The sequence below is a fragment of the Trematomus bernacchii genome, unplaced genomic scaffold, assembly GCF_902827165.1.
Source record: "Trematomus bernacchii unplaced genomic scaffold, fTreBer1.1, whole genome shotgun sequence".
NCBI classification, from domain to species: Eukaryota; Metazoa; Chordata; class Actinopteri; order Perciformes; family Nototheniidae; genus Trematomus; species Trematomus bernacchii.
Window position 1 is genome coordinate 2588766 of NW_022987513.1, and position 22426 is coordinate 2611191.

The following is a 22426-nucleotide window of genomic DNA, read 5'->3' on the forward strand; positions in this document are numbered from 1 at the left end:
AGGCCAACATCTGCCTGGGGCAGCTGGCCAACACTTTACCCATTAGGGGAGGGTCTGTCTCACACTCACTCACACTCACTTTACTGGTCCAAAAGGGCGAGGGGACGGACCCTTTTGTTTTTAATATTTTAGCTATTATTGTCAGGTGAAGGCTATGGCAGGATGTAAGCCCCGCAGGGCCACGAGTCTCCGGAGAGAGGGAACCTAACGCTGAGCGTAGGTCAGCGCTGTCCCCTGCAGCGAGGCCCACATCATGAAGGCTCTCCGCTAAACTACACCTCCTTTAAATTAAATCACAATTTAGAGGTGTGTCATGCCAGTGGAAACATGATCATATACTGTAATTATCAGAGTTTCAAAAATAACAACGACATAAATACTGTACTGTTCTTACAAGTTCTTAATTGTAAAAGATTTCTGTCTGCTGTCAAAGACACAGCATGAATGTATAATCGTTTGAATGCATTGCATGCAGGTATTGAAATGTCACTGTGCAATATATTTGAGTTAAAAAGTCATGATTACATAACGTGGATAGGAGAACATCAGAAAAGCACACAGAATGACTCGTGTTGTAGAGTAATGGCTGTATTATGCAAAGATGTTGTCTTTTAAGTGAGCATCGTACAGCATCTCCACTGATCTCCAAGTCACACACTAATAACCATGAGCAATCATTCTTACACTTAAAAACGTACAGGACTCTCACTCCCACACTTAACTTGTTCCTTTGCTCTTCAAAATTCACAAAAACCTGAGCTCTGTTAGAGAGGCGAGTGTACTCTCCGACATCATCAGTAGTTATTTTGTTGGCATGCAAATGAAGGCTGCATTCTGTATGTGTCGGCCCCTTGTGTGCAAGCAGGGGCTGGGACACAACTTCACAAAGAAACAGAACATCTACATTAAAGAAAGGAGGAAGAACATGCAATGCTTTTTTTGTCAGCAAGACATGTTTGTAAAGGGTTTTTTTGTAGAGGGGGATTTATTTGTTACCTTAACAAAAGCAAGAGGAAATGTATTTCAAATCAAGATCTGCATGGAATAATGTCATGAATCAAACTGAAAAGTCCAAAGAAGTGGATGAGATAGATGCGCTTATACAAACCTGGGTTCTTAAACTGATCCGGGCTGTGTAGGTGCTGGAGGGGGGAGTTGCAGGCGGAGGTGGCATGCTCACTGTGCAGCATCTGAGCCGCTTGGGGCCCCAGGGAGCCATAGTCAGCAAAGGAGCAGGGCCCCCCCCTCTGGTCACTGGGCGTAGAGTAAAACCCATAATCGGGGAGGCCTGGGAGATACAGTATAGGGTGGGGAGGGGGAGGGGAGGGGACTCCATCATTGTGGAAAACAACTTTTTTTGCATTTTACAAAGTCAATGTCCAGATTGTTAAGCATAGTTCTGTGGTGTGTTTCACCATCATTCTTTTTTAAACAAAAGTACATCCTTGAGTTTTGTCTGCTTGAATTGCCCCCCCCTGCCCTCCCTCCCCAGCAGCTCCTAGCATGTGGCCAGGCCCCCTTGGCATATGGTCCGTGTTTGATACGCTTCAGCTGCACATTTATGGATACACACTATCTCTCCCTAACAATGGAAAACCTCTTAAATGACTCTTAAAACCTGGACTTGATTCAAATGGACCAATAACAATAAATACAAAATAAACAGTAAGACCTTTCTTCCATATTTACGTTTTTGCATTATTGACCTGTGCCATTCTTGATTTCTTTCCGTCATTAAGGATTGAGATAAAACTGAGGAATCATTAAAACACAGGTCAATACATTTCTTCGTCGACACACCTGAGGGAAGCTTTTGTCATTTAAATGAAAAGAAACATTGCGTGCACCGATCAATAATTAATTTAAAGCTTCTTTTTTTTTCTCAAACAAATAGCAACAGATGATAAGGTTTGCATGTGAATGAGATACAGATATACATGTTTATCTTCCAACGCTGCTCTCTGTGACACAGATGGTGGATTATCAACAGTTTAGAAAATGTCTTTCAGCAATCAGCCCTGCTGGCATTTATTGCTTGTCGTCTTAATCTGAGACAAGCTGCTCATATAAAGAGTGCAATTAAAAGAAACGGCTCCTTCTCACACCTCTTTGAAAACACAGTTAATCTACTCACGAGGGGCTGAGATTGGTAAAACCGGCTTTTCCATGCTGGGTTTCCCCCGCTGTGTGTTTTTTTAATTTTATTTGGGACCTGGAGCGAATAGCCATTGAAAGCCACTTCACCTCTCCCCATTCAGAGTAAGACAGTCCACTTCTGCCAAATGGAAAGTAAGCACCAGCCATGTTTCTCTCCGCCAATGCTTTTTAGCACTCTGATCTCACCACTTGTGGGCTGTCTGCCCACTCATCAAATGATAGGCTCCAAATACGGCAGGCTTCCCACGTACGTCACATAATACCTGACACATTGAACAAAGCTCAAGAAGCAATCATTCCATTTACTTCACTTAGACAAATGTCACAGAACATTGATTGGCCTTGCTAATGAGGAAAACTGGATCAATGGAATAATTATAACAGGGAGAAAAGAAGCATTTGACAATACCACAAACCGTGTTATTGGGAATTCATAAAGAAGCTATTTCAAATATGTCACCAGTTTAGCACAGAGTAAAGACTGGGGCCAGACAGGAATCACATTCCATTTTACACTACTTAAACGGCGCCTCATAATGAGTATTTTAAGTTGCTCCAATAAAGTATGCAACTAAACAAAAAACCTGTTGTAACTAAAGATCGCACGTCTTCTTTGTAAAAGTAAAGTTGCAGGTATAAAGGAGTTTGTGGTAACAGATCATATTAACCGTAATCCAAATAACAGCAGTATTGTTAACACTATTATTTAGACATTATAATATGGGCTATAAATTAAAATAATGTCAGCAGCAAATAATTGGAGTGGTGCTTCAAAATGGGAATGTTATTTTCAATTGAGATAAGGTTCTAATTGTAAGTAACGGAAGAACATTAAAGCTAGGGTGGGTGCTGTATTTATAACATTGATTTATTATAAATACCTGAGCTCACTCTGCTTGTGAACTCATTGTGCGTCACCAAAGTTCTCCACAATCTGCTATCTTGACAACTGTGAGTACAAGCAATAGCCATGTTGGTTGTTTATGTTCATAAACACCATTTTGGGGTCATTAGGAATTGTATGACGCTTGCTGGCTTCTCTAATGTTACCTACCCAAGCTTTAACTTACACAGTGGGTTTTCTTCAATTCTGTTTGTTGTGCTACTCAAAGATTAGGTTTTAATTGACTTCCTGCTCAGCCAGAACATATTATTATCATACTTTACAGATCAACTGTAAATACAAAACCCCCCATGCCCATTCTTAATTCCTACAACGTTTATTTGAAGATGACCATTTACCAAACAATGTAGGCAAACAGCGAGAAAGGAAGCCACAATGTGCAAACTACTACTTCAATAATATTGAAACGCAAAATAAGAGATCTTTCAAACAACATTACATGGAGGACATCGGCCCAATTCAGGAATGAGTCCGGAGTTACCCAATTAGGGATCAAACGGACTGCATCTTATCAATGTCTGCCCAGCTTTATGAAAAGTTGGTCATTCAAACCAAAACCAATCCCGAACTATTATAATCACCAAACTCATTTCATTTAGCCTTAAAATCTATTAACTAACAAAGTTTATAGGGCTGTAAAAGTGGTCACAGACAGTACAATGTTACATACATAGTAAACAGATCTTTCTGGATTGTAAATAACATTTAGCCAGCTAATGAAAGTTTTTCACACACTGCATTCAGGTGCAGGTGGCTTAGGTAACAAACTGCCGTTGTTTGCCGGATAGAGGCAGCTGGACAAAAGTAGGACTCAGAGACAACATGTGGGCACAGACTCTCAGAGCCATATATTTTCATCAGTGGCTATCTGATCCGTTATGCAGGATGAGACTGGGCAGAGTGTGCCCACAGCTGCATTAGTATCACCGATCATATCACGGTGCCTCAGCCCTTCCCACTATTAATATTCACACAATCTATCCAGAACAATGGGCCTTTCTTGGACTCCTTTTTTTTCCAGTGGCCACTAATTGGATGTAATTACTCATCTACAAAACAAATGAGCGTGCTGAGGTTGCCTTGGAGACTAGATCAGGGGACCCAGCAGTGCGAATCGTTCGCAGGGCTTCATTTATACTGGTAATTATCTCCCCTACCCCCACCCTCTTTCCCTCCTGCCCTCAATGACCAGAGCTGGCTGTGCGGCGATGGAGGGGGGAGTGTCTAGCAGTCATCTGTTACTGACATCATCGGGGTGGCTCTCTTTAAGTGGATAAATGCCCTGCTCTCGTTCCCACTTTGCCAGGTGACTGCCTTTAAGGAGGAATCACAAACCTTGAAAGCACTGCTGCTCTTTTTCTCACTAGTTGGAAAATAAAACTAATCACGCTGATGATAAAATATAGCGTCATGCTCCCGGGCCTGTTGAGACTTCAGAGTGTGAAAAATATTTTCATAAGTACGCCAGTGTTCTGCACCAAGTTTCAGATGATCCTTATTTTAATTCCCACAGAAACTCAACATATTAACTAACACATGCACACTTTTAAAGACACAATCCATGTTTAAAATGAAAACAAAACATCTTCACAGACAAAGTTCAAAAACGCTGCTTGAAACTGCTTTCCCTAAAAAATGAACAGGTCTCTCAGGTCAGAAATATAATATTCACAACTGTTGTCTAATGTTTTCATTATAATCACCTGAAACTAAGAACTGTTATGTTTTCCTTAGAGAGAATGAGCCCTATTATTTACATAGGAAGCAGGTCCACTTCCATGATGCACCACCATGTTTCTACAGTAGCCCAGAATGGACAAACCAAACTCTGGCTCTATTGAGGGTCAATATTGAGATTACAATGATCTATTGTGGTAAATGATGTATACTTCCAAACATTACATTACATTTCATTTAGCTGACGCATTTATCCAAAGCGACTTACAATAAGTGCATTCGACCAGGAAGATACAAACTTGAAGAAAACTGAATCATATAAGTACATCAGTTTTCATAGAGCCAAAACATTTCAAGTGCTACTCAACTAGCTTTAGATAAGCCAGTCCTTTGTTAGTATATAAGTGCTTTGTTAGTAATTCTATCGCTCGAAGTGGAGTCGAAAGAGATGAGTTTTCAGTCTGTGCCGGAAGATGTGTAAGCTTTCTGCTGTCCTGATTTCAATGGGGAGCTCATTCCACCATTTTGGAGCCAGGATAGCAAACCGACGTGTTTTTGCTGATGGGAACTTGGGTCCCCCTCGCAGTGCTGGTGCAGCGAGCCGTTTGGCTGATGCAGAGCAGAGTGCACGTGCTGGGGTGTATGGTTTAACCATGTCCTGGATGTAGGAAGGGCCAGATCCATTCACAGCATGGTACGCAAGTACCATTGTCTTGAAGTGGATTCTAGCAGTTACCGGTGAAGTGCCATTAGCTCTTCACCTTCTGCTCCGAACATTTGATTTTAATTGTGTATGTCTGCTCTTTGTTGTTCTGCAGACAGCAGATGCAACATTTAAGAACTTTTACACAGGCTGCATGACAGCTACCCGATGGTAAAGCCAAAACATCTTTATTGCCCCCTAGGTTGCTGGCTGTTAGCTAAGGAAGCGCTTGATTTGAAATTCCGAAAAGAGAACAAAGTTAAACATCAATATCGCCCTCCATTAAGGCCGTCGTAGTTCTCCGACATGCTTGAAGAAAGGGCGGTGGAGGGTATTTAGTTGCTTTCAATCTACTACATTACCATTAGATGGCACAATATCCTAAAAAGCGATTTAACGTGTTAATCTTGCATTGTTCTCTGCTTTTATCTGACAACACTATAGCACCGGAGATTTTATATTGGTCTACTTAATTAGAAACTGAATAATATATACCCCTCTTTTAAAGAATGAGTAATATAGTGTTGTGCACATACATGTCTGTTATAAGAAATATGTTTAAGATTGAACTACCTGATAATAGGTATGTGAAATAAGACATCTAATATCCTACAAACTGCAATCTTAGTACAGCGATTTAACGTGTGAACAGGAACAGAACCTGTTGCCATTGCCATTAAAGGTTTGCTTAAAGTGGACCTATCATGCTATATTTGAATAATATATTGTAGGGCCATACCTAACCTTTTTCAAAATACCAAACAGATCATGCATTTTAGCCATGCCTCATTTTGCTCTTTTCCAGCCCTGTTTTTGCAAGGGCTGATTCTGTGAGAAGTCTTCTTCGCTGCTTTTGTGGCAGACTACAGCGCCACTTACAGGCCTGGCATATGTACTACAGCGTCTCCAGCGCTTTCGAGCGGCAATGGCCGTGGCCCAACCCCCCATTCCCTGATAGGTGGAGAGTTGCCCATATCAAGGTTCAAGGTTCAAGGTTCTTTATTGTCAATCTGACATAGTTACAGAGTAATTATGTAGTTGAAAATCTTATGTCACAGGCTTCTCCAACAATGCAACATAATAACATAATAACAATAAGAGCAAGAGCAATACAAAAAGAATAATAGTTATAAAATAAACTATATATAATATAGGCGGAGCTCCCCGTTTCTGACGTCAGAACAATTTCAAATCTATATCAGCTCTGTTGCAGCCCCGTTTTTAGAGATTTGGGTATGGAGGAAAAGAGAGAGGGTTGTGTTTTCTGACACTTGGTGAGTTCCCTGACACACCGGGGACACATATTCATGTATAAAAGACGTACAAAAGTGCATTTTGCATGATAGGTCCCCTCTAAATCAGTTATCTCTGCAAATACATCAGTTTAAAAGGCTTTTAGTGTTCATGTATACTTCGACGCTTTGAGTATACATACATATCTCTGTTAATTTCTACACTCAGCAGGTGCGGATGAGTGGGAATAGGGGAATCATTACATCTATTAACATAAGTTATTTTCATTTCTGCAAGGAATAATTTCTCATGCAGTCGCTCCTCCCTTTCCCTCGCGGCGCCAGAAGGATTCCTCGGTGGCCATCAAACCACATCACTCTACAGAAGATGTCAATAAACCTGACATGCTGCTTCTCAAATTAGCTTTGAATTTCAGAGCTACCATAATTAGCTTTTCCATTTTCACCAATGTCATTTAAAAATAGCGTGAAAGAAACTAACAGCTCTTTTGCTGTCTAGCCTTGCTTTCACTTTCCATTTGAAATAATCTTTTCTGAATGAATGGCTGAGTAATTAACAGCACTAGACACCCTTTTCAGAGAGCACAGACATTTCATAAATAATACATATTTAATGTCTTGTCATTTTGTGTTCAGAGAAGCTTGGCTAATTAATTTTAACAGATGATTTCTTCTTGCATTTACTCACCCATACTCAGACCTCAGTTTTTTCCATTTTCTGCCTGCCTTTCCCTTTTCTTGCTGCTCTGCAAACTAAACAGAGCTACTGATTTAAATGTACCCTCAACCTTGGTTGGGGAATTATATTGGAAAGAGAAATGCGGAACACTGAATCATGGGTAAAACAATGTACAAACAGAGCAGTGAATAAGTGCGCACTAAATGATTTCAAAGCAGATTTTAACCTGTGTGTTAACATGGTGAAGTTAGGACTGAGAAAGGGCACTCAGTTATCGACAGTCGGCACAGATTATCCTATCGTGAGCATGCTGAGAAGTGACAGCCCTGGCCTTTTGGCTGAACACAATTTTTTCAAACATGTCTGGTCAGGATTTTGTGGTCTGAAGAAATGCAGGACTCACTATAACTGAAAACAGAGTAATACTAGCTGCATCTAATGGTGATTTAGATACAGAACAATTTACAATATGAATCAACTGGGAGAGGAATTACGATTGAAAGCAATGGTGTGTGTAAATAAATCTCAAAATTTAATTTCATGGCATTAATCTCAGAACACGGTATGCTATCATGTACTGAAATAGGAATGCAGACAACAATTACATTTGCTTTGCAATCTGCAGGTAATACAAATAAAAACGGGTTTGTTATAATATCTTCAAAATAATTGTATGATGCAAGTGAAACAGAGAGTCATGTAATGAAAAAGAAGGACACCATATCTCATGTATGTTATAACTAAATTTGCAGGACTGACTACAGCATGCCTAAGCCCCATCAAGCCTCAGTACGTTTTGTGTGGAGAGAGTGTTACGTGTGGCCCCTGGAGGGCAGAGTGCTGATGTCCCTAAAGGCCTGCGCCTGTAACCTCTGAGCATCTGCTAACCACAGCTGTGAGAGCCACCGCTTCGTGGTGGAGGCGCAAAGGGACACTTTGCCCTCCCCGATGTGTCACATCTTTCCCTGGGCCTTTAGACAAAAACACAAGGAGGATGGGCTTGGCATGCCTGCTCATGTTATTTTGCAGCGAATCCATGTAGAGCGCCTGTGGCCTCAGAGCTGAGCTCTGCAGATTAGCATCTGGGACAACTGGACCTGAGCTCACCGAGGGCCAGATTGATTAAGACCAGTGCTCCCGGCCGATACTGGTGTCCTCTCAGCTCTGCTGCAGATCACAGAGCTTGTTGTTAGGAAATTGATACAAATCTTAATTTGAAAATGTCTGTCATATGAGTCTCCCTCTTTACATTGGAGAAGAGAAAGAAGTGAGATGAATAAAAGACAGAAGAACAAAGAAGACCAACAACTAACTGACTGCGGAGATCCTGAGTCTCAATAAAAAGGATTATTACTGCAGTCCAACACTGACCCTTCTAGTCAGGTCAGACATTCTGTACACAGCAAGTAGCCAGAGCTTTTAAAAGCATCTGAATGAGCCTTTGTGTACACTGCAGGTAGAGCCGAGATCTGAGACTGACATTTGAGCTATGCAGAAAGCTCAGAGGGACCAAAGAAAACACTCAACCAGAGTAGACTGGGACCTGTGGCGTTCCCCGGACTGTCAGAGCCATCTGCATCACAGCATTGTTCTCTGCTTTATCTGACAACGCTATAGCACAGGAGATTTCAGATACGTCTACTTTAAAATGAATAAAACTGAATAATATATACCCTTCTTTTAAAGAATGAGTAACATAGTGTTGACACACATGTCTATAAGAGTAACTGTATATTTATGGTTGAACAACCTGACTTTAGAAATGCGACAATAAGTAAAAAGAGTCTATAGATTTTGATTAAAGTAATTGTTCAATGCTGTTTTGAGTCTATTCAATTATGTAATTGTATTCACAAGTTTAAAGAATATAGTACAATTAGAGGACATAATAGGTCATGTGGAATAGGACACCCATACTGTATATGGTATTTAAAGCTTACGAATAGGGGCCTATACACTAAATATTAAGTATTTACCTTATAAAATATGTAAACACATAGAATTTGAGAAAGCTCATCATATTAAAAGGCAATATTATTGGGGATTTTAACTAAAAGAAAGACACTCACAGACATCACCTTGGGTTTGGGACTGGGATGGACATTTTTCACTATGTTCTTATATTTGATAGAACCAAACGTTTAATCTAGTAATGTAGAACACAAGGGTAAGATAAAGAAATAACAACAATGGCACATTATTGCAGTTGTATCCTTCATATGAACAGCAGAGGTAGATTACACTGGTCCAAAATGCAGCCCAGGTGCTGGTGCATGCATTAGTCATCTCCAAATTAGCAATTTCCTCCTTGCTGCTTTACTATGCAGATGTTCAGCCCCTCCACCTGATATAGTGACCCTCCAGTGGCACCCTGTGGAAGTTGAAATGAGGTTCAAATCCAGCGTATAAAGCGTTGTATGGGCCAGCAGATCTGTAGCTCCAGGCGGTGGTGCAGTAGCCACATCTCTGTGATCTACCTCCAGCCTGGAGCCCGTCTCTCAGACTTCCTCTCAACACAGGACCAGTCCCTGCTCTGCTCTTAACTGGTGCAACAGGCTTCTGGTGGAGATCAGAATACCTCACCAGCTTCAAATACAGACTGGAGACCCACCTGTTCAGAAAGTTTCTGACCCCACCTTAGATTCAACTTTTAGAAAAGCACATGATATCTATCCAGTCTAAGGAATGATCTGAACATAGTTTTCCGTCTGTTATAGCCGGTCCTATTCCTTCACAAAGGGGAGACACTACAGGTGAATAGGGAAATAAATAAGCAATAGATATCAACATGAAACGTCCCAGGTTGATTACATTTATTTTTACTTAAGTGTCTTTTGTATTACTTGTTTTTCTGAAATATTACTTTTAAATATGCATATGAGACATTCTCTTAATAAATGTGTGCTACTGTAGTTTGCATACATTAACCAAATCTGTACATTAATAAAGCCAGTTTCAAATCGTTTTTCTTTTCATTTTGTTAAGAGTCAAAGGTTTTTACAGAGACACTTTTAGATATCTCTAACAGTCATTACAAAAAATCTATATGTTTGCATTTTACCTATTCCAAATAATAAATAGTTCTATACTTCGTCAAAACACATTACAGGTGAAAAAACTGTAACTAATATATATTACTATGAAACTTGCCTAGTTGATAACAAACATTAAGAGAATACTTTCGTAGTATATAAGTATGACTAGCTTTTAAAGCTATGCAAATCTCTTAGGGAAGTACTGCACTTGATTGTAAGAGATGTAACATTTTGCACATTTTAATATAAGCAAATTGATATGTCTATTTTAACATTAATGTAGAATATATAGTATTTCAGCAAAGTTTGAAAGATGGTGCAGAGTCTACGCCTTCAGTAACTTTTCCTCTAATAATACACAACTACTCGGTGTCTAGGGTGTAGTTTGCCGAAGTGGCAGGCTGTAGTGAAAGTTCAAAATACACCTTGTCATCAGCAGCTCTGTCAGAGAGGGCCGTCAGCAGCATGCTGTCATTTTGTCTGCTGAGCTCTGGGAGCAGGGTGAAAGTGCCCTCTGTCAGAGATGGAAAATGTCTTCCACGCTAACAACACTCTCTGTGTATCGCTGACAAACAACACCCCCACAGCCCCAGAAAGGCATTATCTCCAGACATGAAAAGGTTTATACAAATAAAACATATCCTCAATTTACTTTTGGGATGTTTAAGATTTTATACATTTTGATTTAAATGCCCCTTTAGGTGTCACCCTAGTATATAATATGTGGTGCTCTATGGGAACTGTAGGTGGAGTCAAAGCACAAAGAATCCACACTTTTATTTTTTTACAACAAAGCCGTTGTCTGCACTAACATTAGAGAATTTAGCAAAAGATCCAACCACTAGAATTGCTATTCCTGAGTTGAATTTGGGCTGAGAGTGCTGCAAATCAAATTGTAAGATAGGACGGAGGTGCAGCAACATCCCCAGACATTTCAGAGATGAAGGTCAAGCCTAAACAATCTGTGTCCTCTGTTCTGTCTGTGTCTGTTTAGAGAAGACCACTCAATGCATTCATCCATATACGCTGTTCACATCATTTCAAACCCTTCATACATTGTCATTAATCATTTCTTATTGTTAAAAGCCATCGAACAAAAGACTGCACTTGTCATATCATCAAAATGCATTTGTGAAGCCATCTAGAAAATAGAAATGATAATGATACAAAGTGACGATGCTGATTTAGGTTAAAACCTGCAGATATTTTTTGTATTCATGTTCCAGATTTTTTGTTATTTGCAGGCATATTCTGTGAGGGAGCATGATTTCCCTGAGTGATGTTTTGCTGCCTCATGGCTCTTTAAGTACTCAGAAAAAAAAGCCCATGATGTCACTGTTTACCTATCTCACCAGAACACCCCCCACCCCCCCCTATTCATAGTCATTTACTTGTCTCCCTTCCATTTGCAGCTGTCAGAATTAAACTGTAAATAATGGCTGCTATCAAGTCTCTTGCTTCCTGGCTGCTGCTAACCCCAAATCAACATTCCTGCTTCTTAGTGATGTTCATTGCAATTGTTGGGCAAATTGTTTGTTTTGAAAATGCAAAATCAAATAGCCCCGATGTGAAAGAAAGAGCATCTGATTGGCTTCCAGTGTTCCCTCGCTTGATTTGAATTTAGCGCAAATGAGGAAAGGTGGGGGCAGTTGTTTGTCTGCATGTGTGTGCACGTGTAGGTAGTTAAATACACAACAACAGCTTGTACTGTAGCTGTCTGTGTTCATCTTCAGGTGTCACAGCAAGTACTGACTGTATACGCTCACAGGCCACTTTATTAGGTACTCTGGTTCAACTGCATGTCAACGCAAATATGTATTTTTATTTAGGTGGCAGCATTACGATGCATACAGGGATGTAGATGTGCCCAGGTGGTTCTGCTGAAGTTCATTAGTACTAAGCCTGGCCTTCTAAAAGTGACATCCTCACACTGCACATTGAAACTGATATTTCAATGAAGTGTCAAGGGAAGTGTATTTTTGTCCTAGATTCCATTTTTGGTCTTTGTTTTGACACAACACAAATATTTTTCCATTCAAAATCTACTAGTTTGCACCTGGAAGAGTATGGATTGTTCATATAAACACTGGACTTCCACTCATGAGTCTTAATGTCCTGTGTAAAATAAAATGTCAAGTACCGTAGACAGGCAATCAAATTTTTGGTCCTGTAGAAAAAATGAAGCATTGTTTTAAACACCACAGCCTACCTGAGTATTGTTGCTGACCTTCAGTGTACCTTTATTCTAATTGCTACACCGAGTGAGATAAAACCGCACAGACTTTTAGTCTAGTTGCCAGTTCATTCAAGTTCGTTTTCGAACCGGGACATTACGAGTACCCCAAAGTTTTATGTTAGAAATGTATAGTAAGGGTCCCCAGCACATAGAAACTACCGGATGCTAACTTGCATAAGTTGCGTTAATTAGCATTACATTGCATTGCATTACATTGCATTGCATTACATTGCATTATAACCTATGCAGACAATAGTGTAAAAATGGCTTGGCTGAATTGGAACATTTTGGAGTGGTTTTGTGGGTTATTGAGGATGTTGAATCAATTTAAGCCTTTTTAAGGATCTATCATTTGGATTGGACAGATAGCTTATTTATTTGAATGAAAATTGTCCACAGTAGAGGTACTGTAATCATTCTTATTTCGAGCTCTTTATATCCAATGGTCGCAACACTACTCATGGTAGTCAAAATCAGCCCACAGGGTACAAATATGGCTATAAAATGATATTTAATGCTTAGTAACGAAACATATGCTAATTCTGCAAATTGCCCAACATATGTTAGTTAGCATCCGGCAGTTTGTAATTACTAGGGACCCTTACTATACATTTCATACATAAAACTTTGGGGTAATCAACATATTCTGGTTTCACAATGCTGGCAACTAGACTATTAAGGCTGTTCTGATAGCAAAAAGGGCAACATGTACCTACTATATTAGCAGCTAAGTGTATCCGTGAGAGACGGCACCAAACAGCTAACATTTCAGTTACAACGGAAACAGATTTTCACAAAGAAGCTTCTAATAGTATGTCTGATTAGGAAAGACAGCATTCCCTAAAGCCCTGAGGCTGTGTTCAGTCAGGGGAGCTGCTATTGACGGATATTGAAGGATTTACAGTTGTAAGGGTGGAGAAAGCAGGATGTCCAAATTAAGCCAACAAGTCAGTCAATGCTGTGTTTAAGACAAGTGCAAACTTGCTTCCTCTTGGAAGTCTCTTGGCAGATATTTGTATCCGTGTAAATAAGGTGTGTACAGTAATTGAGCTTTAATGGAGTGTGTGAGTATTGGAAGCTGATCTCTGAGGCACTGACTTCTCTTTCTGTTAGGCATTTTACTCATCCACAGTAGCATTCAAGTCCAACAGTAGAATCAGATTTTGTCTAGCAACAACATGGCAAACAATCCTTAGTAAAGTGTGAACTGTTTAGGAAGCTTTGACCAGACACTAGATATCTAGAGAAACATACATGGAAGAGGTTAAGGACAGTGGTATAAAATAAAATAAATGACTGACTACTGCTGACATTTGTCTATTACTAGGTTAGTTTACCATGGATGGTGACCATTACATATATCAGATGTCAAAGAAAAGTAATTCATTTTCTGGCATAGTAAATATTTTCCTTTCCGGTAAATATTTAGAAAATGTATTGCCTCGTTCAACTTTTTCTCTTGAACTTGAAGTTGATCTTATTCATAATCTAAGAGGCAAAGTATGTGATACCATATATTTGTAATGATTGATTAACGAGACTAAAGGAAAGGGCATTTGTATTCATTAGGCAGAGAGGGCCAGGAAACTGTCAATGGACCCTGCGAGGAGGAGAGCAAAGCACCGTGTTTTGCACAGACTTTGGCAACGGCTAGCCTGAAATACTCTCAGCTTCTAACCATAATTCCTCGTCTGTTCTCTCTTTTTCCCTTGCTCATGCTTCAGATAACATCCCATAGACTTGTGGGTATAAACTACCGTTCATGTGTGTTTTATTTTTGGTAGAATTAGCAGGTGAAGCAGCCATTTGTTTTAGGTCATTAGCTCCCGGACGCCTGCATCGATTTAATTTTGGTTCAATTTTATTTTAGATGCAGTGAGTGTGGACTTATTAGATGAACAAAGGAAAGGTTATTTTAAAGACTAAATTAAAAAGGGGTTATTCTTGGGGAAATTGAGTGAAGGGAAATATATTTGAGTGCTTTTGTATGTTACTTTCTAGTGTCTTTTATATGCTTCTCACAGACTACAGTTCACACAATCACTGTAGAAGCACATAGATGGGTTTCATAGAAACTGTAACAGAAGACTGTGTATCTACTGCAAGACTAGAAGATTTCAGCATTAGAATATTTCTCGAATTTGTCAACACGTGTCAGTGTAATTTGATAATGCTTGTGTGGTTGTATGTCCTATAGGAAACAGCAGTAAGTAATAACGCTGACTGAGCAGCTTCACAGAGGAGGACCAGCTCTGACTGGACTTTATAAAGTCCATGCTGCACTCTTCTCTGATATACACCCTAGGTCACAACTATTTTTCCAAACTTTCGAAGTCCATCAAAGACTCTTTGAAAGAGTTCAAACACTGAGGATAAAACTAACCTACAAGAACAGTAGCCTGGCTTATAAAACAGAACATGGCTGTTAGGCTTGTGTATTCTAACTCAAGTATGTGTGGTATTGTCCGGAGTTTTCTTTAATGGTGTGGGTATTTTATTGAAGCTCATGTTTTCAATGGACTGTGTTTACAAATGAGACATTGAGCCGTACTTTCAAAGTATCTTTACAGAGGTTTGTGTTTTGGAAACTGTGATTACAGGAGATTTGTTTGGACACTCAGTACACATGTAGTGCTGTGGATAATCTGTAAACTAAGTTAAGCTCCATAATGAGTGCTTTGTTGGAGTTGCAAACAAAAGCAGTTTTTCTAAACAAAGGGAAATTGATATTTAACTCACTGCAGGGTCATATTACATTTTTTTGTCATGAACACTTTTTCTTTCTTTTAATTTCTCAGAAGTTGATCAGTTTAAACATTGTAACATTGTTACAGGAAGTTGTTGAAACTTAGAAGAAATGTATTTGGTTATTTAACATGAAGGACCATATATAAACGTTATATGTTTTTCAATTAAATATAATTTGTTAAAATGTGAATTGTGTTAGATCAACTAATTATTGAAAATAAACTTTATGAAATACACAAATATAGTTGCTAAAATTATAAAAAAGTATTTGCTTTTACAATTTGGACAGCAATACTCTTATTTGCTCATTGACAACAAGTCATTTTACTCAGTTTAGGCAAATCTAAAATATTTTACAAGCTGACTTTTTTCATTTTTGTTGAACTGATTTTATATCATTTTTCCAAATGTATTTTTAGTGTTACATCTTCTCTGTATTATTGAGTTACTTAAAAAAACGTGTATTATGTTATGTTGGAGCCAGATCAAAGCAACGATTTTTACAGTGTATAAAAAAACATGTATTTATAGAGATCTTGGATAAAATCTCTTCTGTACAATGCTGTCAGTCTAAAGGGGTTTAAGAGTGTGTGTGTGTGTGTGGGGGGGGTCTCTGGGGTCTATGTCTATGGGGAGAAGCAGAGCAGGAGAAGTTGGAGAGAGCAGCAGCCACACAGAACATGGACAGAGCGTTTACCTGGCCCTGTGCTCTGTGGGTACGCCAAGTAGCCGCCTCTTCCACGGGCCCCCCTACCTGAGCCACGCGCTGCTGCTACCGCCGCCGCCGCCACCGGTCCATACGCTGTCGCTGGGAAGCCTGCAGGCACATACACACATACACACACGCATCACTTCCTGCACATGGATGAGCACGTCCCAGAGCTACAGGAGAATGTTGATACCCGCGCTGAGCTACGGGCTAAAACTATAGCTGTCAGAGACTGGTGTCGGGGCGACATCTATCAGCAGCCTCTCACTGAACCTGCTGTGATATTCAAAGCCCCGCACACCCACTGATCCGCACGCAGAATAAGAGAGATAGCCATGAGCAACTCACCGGATATCACATTAAAATACTTTGTGCAGCTTCAATGTACTTGTCATGATCATCACTTTAAATTCATATCCTCTCAATTTCCCCTCTCGTAGAACATTTCTGTCCGACTGAAAAAAGGTGCACATTCTTATTCATCTATGAAACTGTGAGCAAACTGACAATTCACTAAGTCCCTGGTTATATTAGTGAGAGTATTTGGCTCTGGGGGGTGTTTATGTCACATGCTTTTGATGAAAGATTACAGCCACTTCTGAGCTGGGCATAATAGCCCGACCTCTGGGGACCGTCCAGCATTTTGTTCAGGAGTGCTCCCAATTACCCAGAGTTTCAATGGAATCAGAATCATCCACTCTCGTCTGAGAAGAAAAGTATTCCCATGCTTTTTTTGCTGTGGGGCTATACAGGTAGAAGACATGCAGTAGAAAAGAATACTTTTCCACAATCAAGACGAGACTTCTGTTTTATGATATGTCAATCTGTTTCGTTCTACTCTTCTGTTAAGGCTGAACACTAAATCATTTAGAGAACTCCAATCCTTCGATATTGAAAACTTTAAAGGAGACATAATATGCTCATTTTCAGCTTCATACATGTATTTTGGGTTTATAATAAAGCATGTTAAAGTTGAAAAATCACATATTTCTAATACTGTCTGAATGTACCTGCATTCACACTCTGTCTAAGACGCTCTGTTTTAGCGCCTGTCTCTTTAAGACTCCTCTCCAAAACAAGCAGTGTCTTACCTTTGTGCTTTTGATGTCTTTGCAACACCATTGCATAAAGACAATGACCTTTATACGTATGTATAGTTGTTACATCATAACCTTAAGGAAGTCCAAACTTACGACTTATTTAAAGGCACAGCTTCTGAATACGATCTGTGTGCTTTTCACTTGTTGAGATTGAGCTTTTTGATACTTTCGTAATATTTTAGTAGTATCTTTTTCAAGATTGTACCTTTAAAAGCATTCAAAAGGTAAATCCAAATTGTCAGTTTGTGAAAACTAAAAGGCAATATTACCATGCAAATATGAATTCACCTCTTTAGGGTCTGATTATTCCCACAAATATCAGCCTAATAATCAGTCTGTAATTAAGCCACCGCAGTATCTGTGAATTTTAATTACATTGTTGGCCTTAATGAACACGGTAGCTAGAGGTGTCTGGCAGAGGCTGGTCCATGCCCAGGGCCCGGCTCCTCTCACAGCTCAGGAATGGCATGTCATTAGCGCTGGTGATGAGATTCCTCACTCTGGGCTCAACACCGTCTATGCCTAATCAGCTTCCTAAAATTATCTCCACAGGAAACACTTTCCTCACTGGCAAAAAAAAATATGGTCTCCAAATTCCCTCAATTGGAGCCTTTCTTGATTTCTTCCTTCTAGCTGTATGTGTGCTCATGTGTGAGTTTCTTCTATGTTTTGGCCCTATTCTGGAGACTGTGGTTGAGACATTACAAAATGGCACAGGACACCTGAGAGGATTATTTTTTTGAATGCTGTGGAGGTGAGAGGAGCACCAGCGGGTGACCTATTTTCTGAGTCAGCCTCATACTGCTGTTCCACCGTGAGGGGCTCACACAAAAGACTGATGAGAGGGAGGGGGAGGGGGAGGGGGAGAGGGAGGGGGAGGGGGAGGAGGTGACAGGGCAGGGTCAGATGAGCCGCAGCCAAAGAGAAAAACACATAGCTTTTCATCAGCCGGCTGAGAAGGAGGTAATTCACAACTCTGTCCACACAATACGACTGTGAATGTGTGTGTTGGGTGTGAGGTGCCAGCATGTTGCGGCAGGTGAAGAAGAGAAAGAAATGGCACTTTTCCCACCCAACTATCTCACAGCCCAGGAGAGAAAAAAGGGGGCAGAGAAAACAAAAAAGACGGCAACTAAAAGGACCCGATTCCTACGGCTCAAATGATTTTCTCCGCCTCTTTTCACAAAAACACAAATCAACTCTGATACTATGCTAATGATGGCCATGCACCCCTGCATTTCCACTTACAGTGTCCCCATGGCTGCTGTGCGGAACAGCACTCCCCACCTCTTTTTCCCCCACTCTCTCTCTCTCTTCCCCTTTCCTAAGTGCTGAATCTATCTTCCCCTCGCTGCCATTGTCATGACACCCCCAATAGACCCACTGGCTTGGAAGTTAGTTGCGGGCAAAGTTGTGGTGAGAGATTAACTTTGCAGGATTAGGTGGGTTAATTAATAGATGGCTGCTGCTCATTGTTTTGTGCTCACGCTGTAAGAAGCCACCCAAGAGAAGCGCTGCAGCATTAAATCAATTTCATGGCCCTTTTATTACTGAGGAGATAAAGCCAATATTTAGCTTTCAATTCTTCACAATTATTGGGCCCCTGCTTTGCCACTTGAGTGGCTGCGCTTGGCTGGGGACAAGGACACATCTGTTTATGAGCTGTGGAGGCCCGGGGGCCTTGGTGTCCGGACTCAGGGGAACTGTCCTCAGCTTTCTCGCCTAAAGCCTGTAGCACAGAAATCCTGCCTTCCTCAGGAGGGCACACTGAAAGGAAGTAATATTAGAACCAGAGAATGACGAGGACTGTCAAGAAGCTCAAAGCTGTTTCACTCTTTCTCTGTCACTGTAAAGACTGAAACGTTTACTTGAATTAAATGAATTAGAAATGTCACAAAACTGTATTAGGTTAGTATTATTAAGTTGACCTAATATTTTTTATTTAAAAATATTATTGCTTTCCATTAACCTAATACAGTTATGTGAAATCTGTTGACATTATACATTCGATTTAAGTCAACATTTCAGTTTTTCAGTTTAAGCAAATATATTAAACCTTCTCAACTAAGTTTTAGATTACAATTTCTTCAAATTTTGGGTATTTCTCCCCAAAAACATCAGAATTTTTACGTGCTTAAGACTTTGCATTCAATTGTTTACATGTATTCCTATCCATCCAACTCCACCGTTTGCAAACATTGACCAAGATTCAGAATCTGATGCAAATGTTACGCCATATGAGTCCAAATCCTTGCCTACCTATAATAAACGTTGCTAAGGCAACTTGCCAACAGAGTGGTACGTTCAATTCATAGTATTGTCAGGTCTGTGCTGAGGGAACACAATGTGCATTCAGAGCACACAAGGCTCTATTTTCATGACAGTGCAAAACACATGTCGGCACTTTATGCCTGTAAAGTAGCATTTTTCTTTGGAGCACACCGGCTCTTTTCCACCTGCACCTGTACTTTGTGAGTCTCTGTGAACTTGACTGTGCTGAAGTAGGAGGAGAGACGCAGTAGGGGCACTGTCACAGTGATCAAACTGCACAGTGCAATTTTTGTGTCAAGGTTTCCTGAGATATTTGCTTGCAGCGACTGCCTGCACAGGCCAGGTCAAGAGCTTTGTTTTCCCTATTATAAAACTGTCAAAGCACTTTGCAGAATCTCATACTGCTTTTAAAGTAGCTCTTATTGGTCGGATTAATTCTAGTGCCCCATCATGACCAAGGATGATGTATTCTTCCACATGTCAACATGTTCTCAAGCTGCTCTGCGGTTGAATTGCATGCTGTCAACATCAGCATTACCTAATGTAAATCACCAAGCCTTGAAATATCCATGCTGAGCGCCACATTGCCTTCATCTGTACAGTTTAAGTTACTCATCAGAGTGTGTGCACTTCGTCTAGCGTAGATGTTTAACCCTGCAAGGCTAATTTTCTTTTATGATATTACAGGCGTATAAATGTAATATTATAAGGGTCTTATTAAATGATTAAAAACATATTTCTTAGACATTTTATGGGGGTTAAACTTTACCTCAGATCTTTACTGATACGTTCCTGCAAATCTTTTTTGACATACTGCCTTTCTAGCCACTTTCAGATCCTATTACTCAGAAAACGTCTCGATGAAAAGTTGTTGCATTATGCATCAATAAGGTCCTATTTATGTCCCAGCAGTCTGACAACAGCTTGACTGATGTTAATGTAATCTGTACTGTTCTTTGGCCCAAAACTGCCAGCAGCAGCTCCCCCGTCATTGACAAAGGAGCTCCATCAGTCACAGAGCCCTGGCTCATTTCTGCTAAAAGAAGAACTGTCAACTCTCTAATGCACAGGAGGGGCCCAGGGACAGCTGATAATCTACAGAGGGTCTATGATGGGCCGGCCTCTGCCCACATTTTAATATCTTTCTGAAACTCAAAAGTAATAGGGCTTACATGTAGCACTTCATTTTCAGTGGACGTCTCAAGTGGTATAAAGTAAGAGGACATTACACACAATGTTTGGAAAGTGTGAATAATGTGTACCATGAAATGTTTTGTTAAGCAACTTTTTTGCCTAACTGTATGCACAAAAAAACAGAAAGACATTCCCATCATACACATGAAATCCAGCATTGCAGTGCAGCTATCCAGGATTATCCTGCTGGCTCCACAAGTTTCCATTAGGGATACACAATGATATCGGCACATTATCAGTTGCAGCAGATAAACACTAGAAGAAAGGAATGAAAATCGGCATCAAAAATGTCCAACATATTTTTTACAATATAACAGTATATTATGTAATATACAAATACATATCGCATGTTATAGGTTACCGAAGTTGAGATTTGTTCTTATTTTGCCCAGTGAATGTGCACATTTTGAATAACATTGTCTCCGTCTGCTAGTGAGTCATCAGAATAACTTTTAGCATAACAATATGTCAATCCAACTACAGGATGAAATTGTTCTCTGTTATTAGGTGTGTATTATCAGGCTAAAATTCAGATGTTGGTATACATCTAATATTGGGTATCCCTAGTTTTAATTCTATGCTTGAAGCTTGGTTTGGGAACATGCTAGTGAAGAGGCTTTTGAGCCTGAAGCTGGTGGGTTTCGGGGGCAGACAGGAGGAGTGAGACAGATGAACAGTAAAGAGCAGAGATGAGTGAGACTGATGAACAGAGAAGGACAGCAGCTACATCAGTAGAAGAAGAAGACAAAGAGAATGAGAAATTATGGGAGAAATAAGGTCAGAACGCAGGTGTCTCATTCATTCTCATGGAACTCTGTAAGGTATTTTGGACACAAATATCTTAAGAAAGGAGAGTATATTATACTCAGATAAAACCCCTTCTGCTGAGGGCACTTAATCAATGCGTGTCATATAGAGCTTCTAACATGGAAAACTAAGGTCCAAAAAATGACTACAATAAAACAGTTGCAATAACTATGGGTTTCACCAACAGTGTGCAATAGTCGCTGCTAATACAAAGTTAACTATTCATTTAAGAATTACCCATCTTATTTTATTAAATTATTGATAAGTTGTTTTTTGATATATTTTTTAAATAGCAGGTGGAATTACACTAAAGTACAGTATTGATGGATCATGGTTTAGCAATCCAAGGCCTTATATGTAATTTGTTATACATTTGTCATAGTGAAAATAAGTACAAATGTAACCTAACAGTACAGAAGCTGGGTATAGATATTTTATTAAATTGCTAACTCTAATTTAAATGCCATAAACAAAATGTATTGATGTGTCTCGATAATTAATACTAATCTCATTGGAAACACATACATGGAAACCAAACAAAGGATGGATTAAAAACACTCTGCCTTAAAAAAGTCTACTAACTAATCATTGCAGGATTTGGTCTATTTTGCCTTGTAAAAATGTAGACAAATCCAATATATAGGTGTCACTGTTTTATGTCATAAATGCGAGAAAGATACATAAGAAATCATACCGGAGAGGCATGCTTTTCCTGTCACTGTATGACAGTAAGAGGGACAAGCCAGCGGAAATAAGTGTGTAGATAAGTCGTACGCAGGCAGCGGAGCACACTGCCTCTCAGGAGGGGGGAGGGGGGATGGGGAGGGGGGCGTTCTGTCAGAGATGAAAAACTGACTCCACTTCACATTTTGCTTCATCAATAACCTTTGATAAGATGTAGCGAAACACATAGAGACAAATAAACAAAACGGGAAAAAAATAAATATACAGTA

General features: G+C 39.8%; 1 protein-coding gene across 9 annotated transcripts in view; it reads right to left on the reverse strand.

Annotated features, from left to right (window-relative positions):
* msi2b (musashi RNA-binding protein 2b) overlaps positions 1-22426 on the reverse strand; it is a 264521-nt gene that overhangs the window by 14755 nt on the left and 227340 nt on the right. For 4 of the 9 annotated variants that reach the window (XM_034152830.1, XM_034152811.1, XM_034152799.1 and 1 more), the window contains 2 exons: positions 16090-16209; positions 1109-1288 (listed from right to left, as the gene is read on the reverse strand). The exons of 1 other annotated variant lie outside the window; for it this stretch is intronic. In XM_034152830.1, coding sequence (XP_034008721.1) covers positions 1109-1288; positions 16090-16209 — 300 coding nt within the window. The remainder of the gene's footprint in view (positions 1-1108; positions 1289-16089; positions 16210-22426) is intronic. 4 more of the 9 variants (XM_034152817.1, XM_034152822.1, XM_034152845.1 and 1 more) reach the window with 4 other exon arrangements.